Here is a 14,757-nt window from a genome sequence, read left to right on the forward strand (position 1 = left end):
TACAGGAGATGTGTTGCTGGCCAGATCACTAGATTCAGCATTGGAGGAAGGTGAATGTTAGATTTTCTAGCAGATTTAAATACACTAACAAACTGAAGCCAAACTGCAGCTAACACTTTATAAGCAGTTACAGCTTTTTTTTTATATATATATTCCCTTTGAGATAAAGGTTTTACGTAAATAAATAAAATGTGATTGTTGTAAGCACCCCTTCCAGTGTTAAATGGTTGGACCCCTCCCTGTAAACTGATAGATCTGGAAGAGAGCTTGTTTTTTTGAAAAGCAACAGACTTACTGGCTGTATAACCAGAAGAAAATAGGAGAAAGAAAATCTAAAAAAGAAAACTAACACAGATGTCACATCTAAGAATTGGTAAGCTGCAATATAATAAATGATTGCTTTTGGGTTATTGTTTTAAGAAATATATTTGTAATGTATTCTTCATGCACTTTATCGTGTGCATTACCTGTATCCTGTGTCACATATATATGATGCAGTTGACTGAAATGTTAAGCCACTGATGGTAAGATTTCCGAAAGCTAATTCCTTTGGTTGAGGGCATGTAACTGATTCACAGGTTGGTGCTCCATGACTCCAGGAACCATCAGCAAGGCACATACTCTCTTCATGACCAGTTAGGATGTACCCATCATTGCATCTGCACAGCATAAGACATAAATGCTAATCACATTTCTTGGCTTATTGGCACATTTCAACAGGTACAGTTACACCTCTTCCTAAACTCTACATTTTTTTTTTCATGATTTCATGGAAACCAAATTTAAAGATATATGCTAGATTTATTATAAAATAATCAAGCAGCATTTACCTGAATATAACTTTTTTCCCATAAGTGAAGTTGGAGCCCACAATGCTGCCATGTTCTGGCACTGGTGTTTGATCACAAGACACAGCTGTATAAATGAATACAAGCAAAAATGTGAACCAAAGTGTATCAAAAAGACTAGAATTGTACAGGCAATACGTATAGGTCTGGGCTGCCACACAGAAGACATCTGCCTATGAATAAAAAAAAAAAAAAAAAAAAAAAAAAAGCACTGAAAACTTCTAACCGCTAATAAAACTGCATATCTGTGTGATTCATATAAGATGCGAGGATCTAGGAAAAGTGACCAGCAGCATGTATTAAATTGTTTCCATAGGGAAATTAAGAGGGATTTCTAAGGGATATGAATAAAGTGGATTTTTTAAACAAATATTTTATTGCTTTTTTCACATTTACAAATAAATGAAGACATTGTTCTTTGACATAATGTAGGATAGTTAAATTACATGTCTCGAGAGATGCCTCTGCTGAACAAGCAGAGCAGAAAGGAGCTGCAGCTCAGCATCAGTAGTGCGAGGTAATAGACTATAAATACATAAACAAAAAAGAATGTATGTCTGCAAGCTATTGTTCATTATAATGTTCAGATGAGGTAGATAGTCGCAGCATTCCACCCAGTATTCCTTCTGCACACCGTTTCGAGTATTGGAAGGGTTTGACTAAGGCGGGAATTTGTTAGTCAAAATATCATAATAACAGATGATGGCGCCCTAGAAAAATTTAGAATGTGTAGCTGCCCCTATAAAAAGTGATTGTGCCATCTAAAAATTAAAAACCATAGAAAAAGGAAGTGGCGCTCACAGTGCTATGCAAATAGTAAGGCAAAGTGATGTCTGAAAAACATATGATATTAATGCTAATAGCCAATGCAAAATCAATGCAAATATTTAGAAATTCAAATATATAATAAAATGCAATAAAAGTCCAAACTGACAGTTCCCAACACCAAATATTTGCTCCTACACAAAGTCTTCTAGTTCCTTCACCACTGGTTGCCAAAGGGTAAATGGCAACTTACCAGAGGTGTTCATAGGTATGGTTCCTGCGCTAACACAGAGAGAGGTCACTAATCACCCTAATGCTGCATATACTTAAACTGGTACTAAGTAAACAGCTTCAGTGAAAATTATGTAGGGGGTTGTATTGCGCTTCAGGGTGTTTTTAAACCAAAACTTCTTGCTTCTGCGTTCACTTTTCTTCTAGTCACATATAGTATATAAACGTTATATTAGTGTAACACTCTATTTTTTCTTATACATATCTTCATAAAAAAACAATCAATAATATATATATATATTTAAAGTGCTGGTGTGCTTCTATGTCAATCTATATTACAGGTGAAGAGGGGTATTGTGTTTAAATGGTTGTAAAGTGCTCTTGTGCATCACCTAAAATTCAATCAATCCATGCTGGTGTATAATAAATAGATATGGAGTGCCTTTCTTCCAATTAAACATATAAAGTGCTTATTTTCTAAAGTGACTAGGTGCGCCAATAAATACACATTAAATACAAAGTGCTTCTGTTTGAGTCTTAAGCAAAACAATTCTTTCCTTTTGGTGCTTAACACAAATAATATAAAAGTGTCCAAAAACCAAAAAAATCAATTCAAAGTGATCCGTAGTGATTTATATCTTCCTCCACCTTTACTTTCCGTGTCTTGGGTTTCTTCAGTGAATACACCTCTAAGTGTCCTAAATGCTCACCTTAGTGAGGTAAGTAATACGCCTGTATCACTTGACCCTCAGTGCCTGTGGTTCCTCTTATCCCAGCGCCGGTCATGTCCTTTTTGGGTGGTTTCCGTCTCTCCTGATTAATGATGGGTCCCTCCTTCTGGATGCCTGTATCTCTCTTATGGGGGCTTGCCTGTGGTCCTTCCACTCTCGACTCTTTAATTTCTTTCTTTACTCCTTAGGGCTCATGTAAATAATGGGGGCCATCATGGTGCAGTAACTCAAAGCTTTTATTGCCAAAAAATTAGCCAACTTACATTTAAAATCACGCTTATCTGTATGCCGAATTGAGTTCCGGGATCTCCATCCCGCTCCGATACGTCACTTCCGGGTATTCCTACGCGTTGCGTCACGACCACACGTGACTTCCTCAGTGAATTCCCTTGTGCCCGTGTGCCGAGAACCAGTGGAGAGAGAGAGGGGTCCAGTCCCAGGAAAGCCTATAAAGGTCGTGAGTACTGTGGATTGCCCCTGGGGTCTACCTAGTGTCAGAGGGGACCGCTCCGGAGAAGGTTCTGGGATCCAAGCGTCAGCTGGCTGTAAAGGGGTGCCTGGTCAGAGGACTCTGAAGTATTAGAGGGGGTACCTAGGTTGAGGACCCTGAAGTATTAGAGGGGTTACCTGCAGTTTGGGCCCTGAAGAGTTATTGTACAGTGTGGAGTGTACCAGTTGAGAGTTGCAGCAGCACATGAATTTACAAAGAGCTACCTCAAGCCAGCGCAGGGCTGGAGGAAGCTATTCAGTGACTTTTGAGCAAAGCAGTGTCAGGAGTCAAGTGTTCTACAGTCCTGGATCTTCTGGATTAAGGTCAAGGTTCCAGCAGAGTTTTCAGTGTTACAGTATATCAAAGCATCAGGAAGCGTTAGCTAGCGTCGGCTGGTGTCAAGACATCGCTGACAGGCATTTTTGCTAGAAGAGTCCCGAAATTGTGCCTAGTTGAGCCAGAGGAGTATCCCACTCATTCCCTTCTCCTATCCCCATAATATAATAAAACACACAAACCAAAGATGCCGGAATTGTCATTGTCTCAGTTCTCACACCTGAAGTTATAGCTCAAATGTGCTGGGAGTGTTACCGGTAACAATGGCAGACCCATGCCTGGAAAACCTGCTACATATACAAACCCAATTCCAAAAAGTTGGGACACTGTACAAAACGAGTAAAAAAGGAATGGACTAATTTACAAATCTCATAAACTTATATTTTATTTACAATATAATATAGATAACATATCAAATGTTTAAAATGAGACATTTTGAAATGTCATGCCAAAAGATGGCTCATTTTGGATTTCATGAGAGCTACACATTCCAAAAAAGTTGGGATAGGTAGCAATATGAGGCCAGAAAAGTTAGATGTACATATAAGGAAGAGCTGGGGGACCAATTTGCAACCTATTCGGTCAATTGGCAACATGATTGGGTATAAAAAGAGCCTCTCAGAGTGGCAGTGTCTCTCAGAAGTCAAGATGGGCAGACGATCACCAATTCCCCCAATGCTACGGCGAAAAATAGTGGAGTAATATCAGAAAGGAGTTTCTCAGAGAAAAATTGCAAAGAGTTTGAAGTAATCATCATCTACAGTGCATAATATCATCCAAAGATTTAGAGAATCTGGAACAATCTCTGTACGTAAGAGTCAAGGCCAGAAAACCATACTGGATGCCCGTGATCTTCGGGCCCTTAGACGGCACTGCATCACATACAGGAATGCTACTGTAATGGAAATCACAACATGGGCTCAGGAATACTTCCAGAAAACATTGTCGTGAACACAATCCACCGTGCCATTCACCGTTGCCGGCTAAAACTCTATAGGCCAAAAAAGAAGCCATATCTAAACATGATCCAGAAGCGCAGGCATTTTCTCTGGGCCAAAGCTCGTTTAAAATGGGCTGTGGCAAAGTGGAAACCTGTTCTGTGGTCAGACGAATCAAAATTTTAAGTTATTTTTGGAAAACTGGGACGCCATGTCATCCGGACTAAAGAGGACAAGGACAACCCAAGTTGTTCTCAGCGCTCAGTTCAGAAGCCTGCATCTCTGATGGTATGGGGTTGCATGAGTGCGTGTGCCATGGGCAGCTTACACATCTGGAAAGGCACAATCAATGCTGAAAGGTAAATCCAAGTTCTAGAACAACATATGCTCCCATCCAGACATTGTCTCTTTCAGGGAAGACCTTGCATTTTCCAACATGACAATGCCAGACCACATACTGCATCAATTACAACATCATGGCTGCGTAGAAGAAGGATCCGGGTACTGAAATGGCCAGCCTGCAGTCCAGATCTTTCACCCATAGAAAACATTTGGCGCATCATAAAGAGAAAGATGCGACAAAGAAGACCTAAGACAGTTGAGCAACTAGAAGCCTGTATTAGACAAGAATGGGACAACATTCCTATTCATAAACTTGAGCAACTTGTCTTCTCAGTCCCCAGATGTTTGCAGACTGTTATAAAAAGAAGAGGGGATGCCACACAGTGGTAAATATGGCCTTGTCCCAACTTTTTTGAGATGTGTTGATGCCATGAAATTTAAAATCAACATATTTTTCCCTTAAAATTATAAATTTTCTCAGCTTAAACATTTCATATGTCATCTATGTTGTATTCTGAATAAAATATTGAAATTTGAAACTTCCACATCATAGCATTCTGTTTTTATTTACAATTTGTACAGTGTCCCAACTTTTTTGGAATCGGGTTTGTGTATATAAATATATATATATACATATATATACACATATATATATGTATACATAAACAATATTTAAAAAAATCTTTATTTAAAATTTAATGAAAAGGGATTTATAAAGGATATATAAAGAGAAGTTTTGTTATCACTAATAGCACTATTGAGCATTTTGAGCTCAATATAAACACTCTGTCATGCAAGTCAGCAGACTTTATCCCAAAGAATGCATTAATTTTTTGATTGCAAGGTAGTGGCTATAGTTTTTATCAGACCCAGCCTGGCTCATCAGACCATATGGGAGTATACTGTAAAAATGTAATCATAAGATATGCCTTAACAGTAGCATAACAGGATAAACTCATATGAAGATATCAGCATATGAGGATAAAATAAACCTGTGAGGACTGCAGGGTACAAAGAATCAAGTAAAACACGTTCCTCCAGGAAGATTGGCAGATTATTTTCCAAGATATCACATTAATAATATCGATAAGTGTTAGGATCAAATTGATCCAATAAAATTGAGGATGGGTACCTATTCAATGCTTGTCACTAATATATGCCATTCTTCAGGCTCAAAGGTTGTAATCTGGATGAGCCACAAGAGGTCAGTATTGTCATGATGATGCATCCAGGAGGGTTCAAGCAAATGTCCGCAAGTCACAGGAGAGGAGGAAGGTAAACTCCAACCCCCTTTGACTGATCCAGTTTATAACCTTTGAGCCTGGTTAAGCACATATACTAGTGACAAGTATGGAATAATGATGTATGCATTCTCTACATTATTGGAACCATTTGGCCCTAACACTTACCAGGAGAAATTTATACAAATTGGAGTGGACACAATCTGGAGCAGCTGCACATAGAAACAAATCAGCTTCTATCTTCAGCTTGTAAAGATAAACGTACTTTGAAAGTGAAAGATAGATGCTAAACGGATGCCGTATACAACTCCTCCAGATTCTATCTGCTCCTGTCTTAGTAAATTCCCCTCACAATATTTTGCCCAGTCATTTTGCACCCTGCTCTCTCTCTCTCGTCACAGATATGGACCCCCATTAATTTTTAAGTGGAAGCAGTTGATAAGGGAAATACATTGCTGAACTTACTTATTCAAAAGCTCAGCATGCTCTGCAAACTGAGAATGATGGGTATTTATTGTTTATTTGCATGCAGAAAAAAAAATAATGCACTTATTACTGTAAAATGTAAATAATACTGGCCAAAATCCATCATAGTTTCCCATTATATTTATTTGCATGTCCTACCGTTTCAGTTATGCACAAACATAAATGCACTTAACATCTAACACCATGCCTTAATGATTCATAACTGCTTGCTAAAAATTAGAGAAACACCGGCTCCCCAACACGGAATATTACAGATATGTTCAGCTTACGCACTACCTCCATGCATTACAGTCTACATTGGATCTCACGACCTCCACCCCGATGGAATATTTGTGCAGGTCATTTGATAAACACACTGGACACATCTCGAAAATATATGGTATTCTTGTCTCCTCCTCTGTCAAACTATCATACATGCAAAAATTGGAACAGGACCTTGATTCTGCGTATGAACTAGAGGATTGGTTCCAGCTGGGAAGGAGCGCCTCTAGGTCATATGTAAATACCTCTTTAATCGAGGCTAATTTTAAGGTCTTAATGAGATGGTATATGGTGCCGAGACGTATAGCTGCCTATGCTCCGGGGGCCCCGGCAGCTTGTTTTCGTGGCTGTGGCCAGCGGGGCACGGTTCTACATATTTGGTGGACCTACCCCAAGGTAAAGAGGTTTTGAATCAGGGTGTATAACTTTATATATTCTCTAACTCAGGTTAACCTGACCAAGTCACCCGAACAGGCTTTGCTTGGACATTCTCCAGGGCCGATGCCTCGCAGGGCTAGGAAATTGGTGGCGTTTATCTTTACGGCAGCCAGGCTGGTGATTGCGCGCTCTTGGCGGTCCCCTACTGTCCCGTTTGACCTTGTCAAGCATAAACTGACCTGGATCATGCTAAATGAACGCCTCTCAGCCACTCTTCTGGATGGGCGCTGCCAATTTGATAAAGTTTGGGAACCCTGGATCCACTACCTATCGGCCTCCTTGTAATCATTGCCAAACGGGCCCTCCAGCCTATGTGGCTTAGTCAACTTGTCCTATTGGTGCCCACTCTTGGACTGTTCTTCCTTCTTCTTTTTCCTGCTTCTTTCTTTTGTCGTTCCCCCTATACTCTCTCTTTGTCTCTCCTCCTCTTATCTTTTTGGTCACTTTACGTGACTCCGCTACGATGAAGCTATAGTTCCTAGCAGCCTTTGTGGCATCGATAGCCCTCTTGCCTCATGGCCCTGAAATGTGTAAGGCCAGGTGGGGGTGGGCGACGTCCACCTTTCCGGTGCGCCCGGGTGGCGTTCTCAATGGGGATGCTGGGCGCCCTGGATTCTCTGGTTGCTATCGGTGTTGGGGACGGATATTGTAAATCACTTGGCACACGTGCTATATTTCCCTTTTTTTTTTGGCCATGCTTGCCTACTTAAGCTGTTCCACTGTTTATTGTTGCCTGTGTTCTTTATGACACGTTTTATGTTCGTTTGAATTTGACATGCTTGATTTGTTTATGATTGTTACCCTGTTATTAGAAAATTTAATAAAAATTATTGCATATGAAAAATTTGACTTTTTTGAGTTAAAGGGTTATTCCATCAAAAATATATATTTAGGCTATCATTGGATCCTAAATGGCTGAATGAGACAATGGCTTCTTATATCTTAGATATTGTAACTATTGTAACAGTGATAGTTTCCTGATGCCAAACTATTTTACCTGGGATGTTTGGGTGTTCCCACCCACCTTTGTGTGTTCCAGCACCCACTGTGGCATTCTCCATAGTATAAAGTACATTTTAGAAAATCAGTAAGAGAGCATGGCATCCCCTCACAATGACCACAGTGGGTGTGCAGAACCAGGAACAAAATCTAGGCATATCCATACCAACAGTGTTACCAAGAGATATAACAAGCTGTCAGATAGTTTACTTTTCCAGCTTCTTCCAAAAAAAATAAATACTAGTTTTGGGTGGACTAATCCCTTTAATGCCTTTTTTTTATCCTGGCTAAGACAGCACAATATACTTTTTACTTATGTAATTCAAAATGATCATGTACCTTGGCAGTGTGGTATTTCAGCATTCCAGTTACCCGACTCCAAGCATATCACCTTATCGCTGCCAATCAGGTTGTAACCTTTACTGCATTCAAAGGTCAGCTTACTTCCCACACCAAACTCTTTACCAGTAAAATTACCATTTTCTAATTCACCAGGGTCTTTACACTTCAGAGGTTCTAAAAAAAAAAAAATAGAATTGCATTTTTTTTTTTTTTTTAGGTTTACATTTCACACATATACACACGCTGAGACACACACACAGCCATGAAGGAATACCATGTGAGAATCCTTCTCATCATTTGACTTTAACCATCATTTTCTTACAAAGCGTTATGCCACTGGGTTAAAAGCAGACCAAGATTTGTGGGTAAGTAATACAGACAAAAGCAGCATGGGTGCACTGGCCATCCCTGGATCATTTTGTAAAGATTTATCTTGATTCTGTTATCTACTTCCAGCATTAGTGCACTGGAGGGACTGATGTTACTTAACCACTTGCCTACTGGGCACTTAAACCCCCTTCCTGCCCAGGCCAATTCTCAGCTTTCAGCGCTGTCGCACTTTTAAAGACAATTGCACAGTCATGCAACACTGTACCCAAATTAAATTTTTATCATTTTTTTCAAACAAATAGAGATTTCTTTTGGAGGTATTATCACTACTGGGGTTTTTATTTTTTGCTGAACAAACAAAAATAGACCGAAAATTCTGTAAAAAAAAAAAAAAAAAAAACAGTTTTTATAGTGTGTTATGAAATTTTGCAAACAGGTAATTTTTCTCCTTTATTGATGTGCGCTGATGAGGTGGCACTGATGGGCACTGATGGGCACTAATACGGCAGCACTGATAAGGCAGCACTGGTGTGCACTGATAGGTGGCACTGATGGGTGGCACCAATAGGCACTGATGGGCAGCACTGAAGGGCACTAATAGGTGGCACTGATAGGTGACACTCATGGGCACTGATGAGCACTAATAGGTGACACTGATGGGCACTGATAGGTGGCACTGATGGGCAATGATAGGCACTGGTAGGTGACACTGCTAGGCAGCACTGATGATGGGGCACTGATAGGCATTGATAGGTGGCACTGGTGGGCACTGATAGGTGGCACTGACCTGAACTAGTAGGTGGCACTGGTGGAAACTGGTGGGCACTGGCAGGTGGCACTGGTAGGTACAGTTGCTCTTCTTCTTCAAGACCGATGTCCCTCTGACAGCAGATGGCGATTGGCTTTTTTTAGCATGAGGTGCAAAATAAAGCTGATCGCCGGCTGCTGTTTATTGTCATTGGCTGACAGCTGATCACGTGGTAAGAGACCGGGACTGGCTACTTACTCTGAACTGTGATCAGCCGAGTGTCATGGACCCGCTGATCACAGAGCGAGCCGTGCGGCCTTGCAGGGAGCACGCAGGCAGCTCATGCACGGGAGGACGTAAATGGACGTCCTCCTGGCAATTTAGGTTTGCATTGGAGCCGCTTTTTGGCTATAGCGCGGGCATGAAGAAGTTAACCACTTCAAGACTGCCCTATAGCATTTTTTCTGCTACAGGGCAGATGCCGTGCTCTGGATCACGTATACAGTGCATCCGGAAAGTATTCACAGCGCTTCACTTTTTCCACATTTTGCCATGTTACAGCCTTATTCCAAAATGGATTAAATACATTTTTTTTCTCACAATTCTACAAACAATACCCCATAATGACAATGTTAAAGAAGTTTGTTTGAAATCTTTGCAAATTTATAAAAAATAAAAAATGATAAAATCACATGTATGTAAGGCCTCTTTCACACGGGTGCACCGCCTGACGGAGTCCATTCTGCTCAGCAGGGGAACGATCCGCCGATCCCTGCTGAGCAGGCGGATGACAGCTACGTCTCTGCTCTGTGTGCAGAGATGGAGCTGTCAGATCCCCGTTGTCCTCTATGGGGAGATCAGATGAGAGCGGACCACCTGTTTTGTACAATTTTTTTTTTACATTAAACAAAATAATTTTTTTCTAAAATATTAAATTTTTTTTCAAGTTTTTTTAGTTTACAATTTTTTAAAATGATTCATTACATTGTTTAATTATTGTTTTTTAAATTTTTTTTATAACTTTTTATTTTTCTACAGCACAGGGCAGGGGGGGGGGGGGGCACAGTGCAGGCACACGGAGGGCGGCACAGTGAAAGAGGAACACACAGGGAGGGGGGGGGGGGGGGGGATCAGAAGCAGGCAGAACAGGTGAAGGGTGACTGGTGTCGGAGGAGTGATTACAGGAGCGATACCCTGTGTCTCTCCCTGCAGCAGCTGAAAGCTGGCAGGAGGGGGAGAAACTGTTTTTCAGCTGCTGCAGAGGGCCACACAGGGCATCCTTCTATAATTGCCCCTCTGCCAGACTGCACTGATTCCCCGTGCTGTTGGGGTCCCCGTTTGCCCGAGCCCCCTACAGAAGGACTGGTGGCCCCCATCCCCTTTCAGTGGCCCTGGGTACCGCAGACTCGATGTCCGCCGGCACCCACTGATCATTTGTTACAGAGGCAGAACGCCAGTCTGTCTATGTAAACAAGGCAGATTGCCGTTCTGTCAGTCGGGAAGGCATGGATCATGTGTTCTTGTAAAGCAGGGCAAAGATCCATTTCTTCCCCTAGTAAAAGCACCTCCCAAACAGTACACATACACTGGCTAGGAACACGGTTAACCCTTTAATTACCCCTGATGTTAACCCTTTCCAGCCAGTGTCAATAGTACAGTGACAGTGCATATTTTTAGCACTGATCACTGTATTAGTGCAATGGGTTCCCAAAAAAGTGTCAAAAGTGTCAGTTAGTGTCCAATTTGTCCACTGCAATATCACACTCCCGCTATAAGTCGCTGATCCCTGCCATTACTGATAAAACAAATAAAATAAATTAAAATTCCATAAATATATTTCATAGTTTGTAGACACTAAAACTTTTGCGCAAACCAATCTATATAAGCTTACTGTGATTTTTTTTTACCAAAACTATGTAGCAGAAAACATATTGGCCATCGAAATCGCAACCCATCCATGCAAACCGATTGTGGAGTGTATGTTAAGTTAACGACACACCGCAATTCGTTTGCAAAATGCAGCATGATTTTCAGGATCAGATCGCCATGCGATCCGATTCTGGTGCGGACAAAAAAAAAAAAAAAAGGACCTGGAGCAGTTTGGTGCAAATGCGATGTAATTTGAGCCATACAAATCCATGGCTCAAATTGCACCCCAGAGACAGCGCATGTAATTTGCACAGGAATGTGCTGCGATTCCTGTGTGAATTACAAGGCAGTGTCTCGCACCGCAGCGGCGTGAACCCAGGCTTACCAAAAGAGTACTTGATGCTTGGAACAGATTTCCAACAGGGGTAGTGAGTCAGTCAACAGTAAGTGGATTCAAACATTTTTAGGACAAACATATATCTTTACTCAGATAAAACAGTTAAAAACAAAAAAAAACACATATAAATAAAAAGAAAAGGGGGCAAAACTAGATGGACCACTTGGTCGCATAGGTGTGCACAGCCTATTGCATTAGGGTGTGTACCCCAAATCTCAAACACATATGTGGGTGCGTGCATGTGTATATATACTGACAGTGTCAGTAGGGCAGAGATTGGTGTCAGTAGGGCAGAGTTTGGTGTCAGTAGGGCAGTGACCCATGTCAGTAGTTTTTATTTTTATTATATTATTTTTAATTTTTTACAATTTTTTTTGTTATTTTTTAGGAGCCCAGAAAGGGGGCTTTGGTAAAAAATCAGGACTCTAAACAGGGAGAATATGCACCACATGGGGTGATTAGGGTGTGCCCAGGCAAACCTGGCACACCCTGTGCGCACACCTATGCTTGGTCTTTTTTCTACCCTCACTCTTCTATGTTCCTACATTTCTAAAAAAAAAAAAAGAAAAAAAACAGCACAGCCCACCCTTTTTTTTTTAAATAGTTACCTAAACACATTTTTCCATCGCCAGTATAGGGAGGGATACAGGTACATATGTAGGAGCCTTCAGTATTTGTACATGATGCATGTTTATCACAATCCGACCCAACTGCGCATTCATCAACATCTTCAGAAAAAAAGAATACATACAAATCAAATAAATTACTGATTTATAAATTAAGTTGCTGGTTATTTTTATACAAGTTATTCAATTCAAGAGCACTCCAGGTGTCATTTAATAATATCAAAATGTTTTTTTGTTTTACAGGTATAACATTTTATTTCTCGGTAATATTTAAGTGACAGACAAAAAACATGGAAATACAAGAGGGATTTTTTTCTTTTCTACAAATTGTAATTTCATACTTCAACAAAAACCAGGCAAGAGGGGTCATTAATAATAGAAGTGCAAATAAAAATCATGGTTCCTGCCTCAGCAACCAGACTGCAGGTGTAATTTTCCATAAATTAGCCCAGTGTTATTCTATGAGTATTGTAATCATTTTCAGCCCAGTCATTGAGTGATGAATTAATTCATAGGACTTCCATGTCGAAAGCAAAACCATGATTGATGAGCACGGTATTTTTATTTAGCAGTTACTTTTTTGCCTAAAAAATAAACTGCATATATATGTGATAAAATTGGTCAGCGTTTTCTTAAAGTTGAACTCTTTGAAAGTATAGCATATACCCCTGCAGTGACACCCACCCCCCATATCACGTCATGGGTACATGCCTGTTTTGTCTAGATCTTTGCTTCCCAGGTGCTCTTCTCCTCTCTCTGACAGTCCCAGCTTGTGGTCCTCACATACAATGCAGGACTGCTGGTCCTGCATTGTGTGTGAAGGTGTTGGACAGCTGTGAATGGCTGAGTTGCAAGGAAAAGGCTTCATAAGACCACCGAACTGCTTAGAGCAAGCCCATTGGAGCCAAGAATAAGGTAAGTAACTAACCATATTCATTGTCCCCTAGACAAAACAAACATTTATCTCATGCAGTGTGCCAGAGGGAGGGGGGAAGGGACTATTGTATGGATACATTTTACAACAGCCAGGAGTGGGGCTTATAAGGTTGCTTGGTTCAATATTGCCCAACTCTTGCAGTACAGTACATCATTTCGTTATTCCAATGCCACCATCTTGTAGTTTGGACTAATGGCACTGGTTTGGTTCCACGGCACATCCCAGATACTGATAAAATAGTTCGGCAGTGAGTCTTGAAATCTTGTGGTATGTCCCAGTGATGGTGACCACTGCTAAAAAAAGCAGATGTCAACCCTAATGAAAGGACATTAGGTTTGCAAAAGCACTATATATCAAAGAGTAATACTTGTTTCACATAAAATACTTGTTCTTACCTTTTCTTTTGTATATATATATATATATATACATGCATATATATATATATATATATATATATATATATATATATATAATGTGTTGCATTTCAGTGTTGCTCATCTTTGCAGTTACATCCTATCTAGATGTATGCACTTTTGTTCACCATTGGAATAATGTGTAACAGGGTGACTGTGGCAGTAGATCAATTGGGAGACAGGGACTGTCACCCTAAAGATGCCTTAACAAGTACCCTAATGGCAGGATTACCAAATATTATTTAAATGACAGCAGCTGATTTAAACACATTGAAAATTACATTAACATGTTAAGGGCATACAGTATATGAGATTTTAGTAATTTGGTTTATTTGTTAAATTCATGTTCACAAATTATCAAGTTCCTTTGTGGCATGATTCACATAAAGGCACTCTGATAGACAGATTTCAATTACCATCACTTTTTTTTTTTTCTTTACTTTACTTCCATATCTATATGCTAATGGTGGACATCACAGTTGAATATCTATTACAAAGAAAAACAAGCAAGGTTGAACATACCAAGACATTTAGGTGAAGTGCCAACCCAGCTTCCATTATCTGTACAAAACATTCGGGAGTCTCCTAGGAGGTAGTATCCACTGTTACACTGATAGGTCACCGTGCTTCCAGCAAAGAAATCTTCATCACTGTTAATGCCATTTCTCAAATGAGGAGGTTTTCCACAGCTGATCCCTTAGGGAAATGAGGATTTATGGAGAAACAAAACAAAACTGACACATCATTAAAAATGAAGCAGAACGTGAGACATTTTCAGCACAGGTATTTGGAGGTTCTTGTAAATATATGTATAAAATATTCACAATCTTTCATGTAAGTTAAACAACCAAACAGACTCAAAAATTAATTGCATGGGTCAGTCTACTACCACAAATTCAAGATTTAGAGTTGTTCTCATATCTCCCAATAGCCTTGTGTGCCACGTATATGGGCTGCGTTACTGTGCCAGCCAAATGCAGACTGCTTAC

General features: G+C 40.2%; 1 protein-coding gene across 3 annotated transcripts in view; it reads right to left on the reverse strand.

Moving 5' to 3' along the window:
- SVEP1 (sushi, von Willebrand factor type A, EGF and pentraxin domain containing 1) overlaps nt 1-14,757 on the reverse strand; it is a 573,162-nt gene that overhangs the window by 107,388 nt on the left and 451,017 nt on the right. For all 3 annotated transcript variants that reach the window (XM_082255001.1, XM_082255000.1, XM_082254999.1), the window contains exons 31-35: nt 14,291-14,464; nt 12,401-12,520; nt 8,446-8,622; nt 831-915; nt 468-659 (exon numbers count right to left, since the gene is read on the reverse strand). In XM_082255001.1, coding sequence (XP_082111127.1) covers nt 468-659; nt 831-915; nt 8,446-8,622; nt 12,401-12,520; nt 14,291-14,464 — 748 coding nt within the window. The remainder of the gene's footprint in view (nt 1-467; nt 660-830; nt 916-8,445; nt 8,623-12,400; nt 12,521-14,290; nt 14,465-14,757) is intronic.

This window comes from Pelophylax lessonae (assembly GCF_965119305.1).
Source record: "Pelophylax lessonae genome assembly, chromosome: 1".
Classification (NCBI taxonomy): Eukaryota; Metazoa; Chordata; class Amphibia; order Anura; family Ranidae; genus Pelophylax; species Pelophylax lessonae.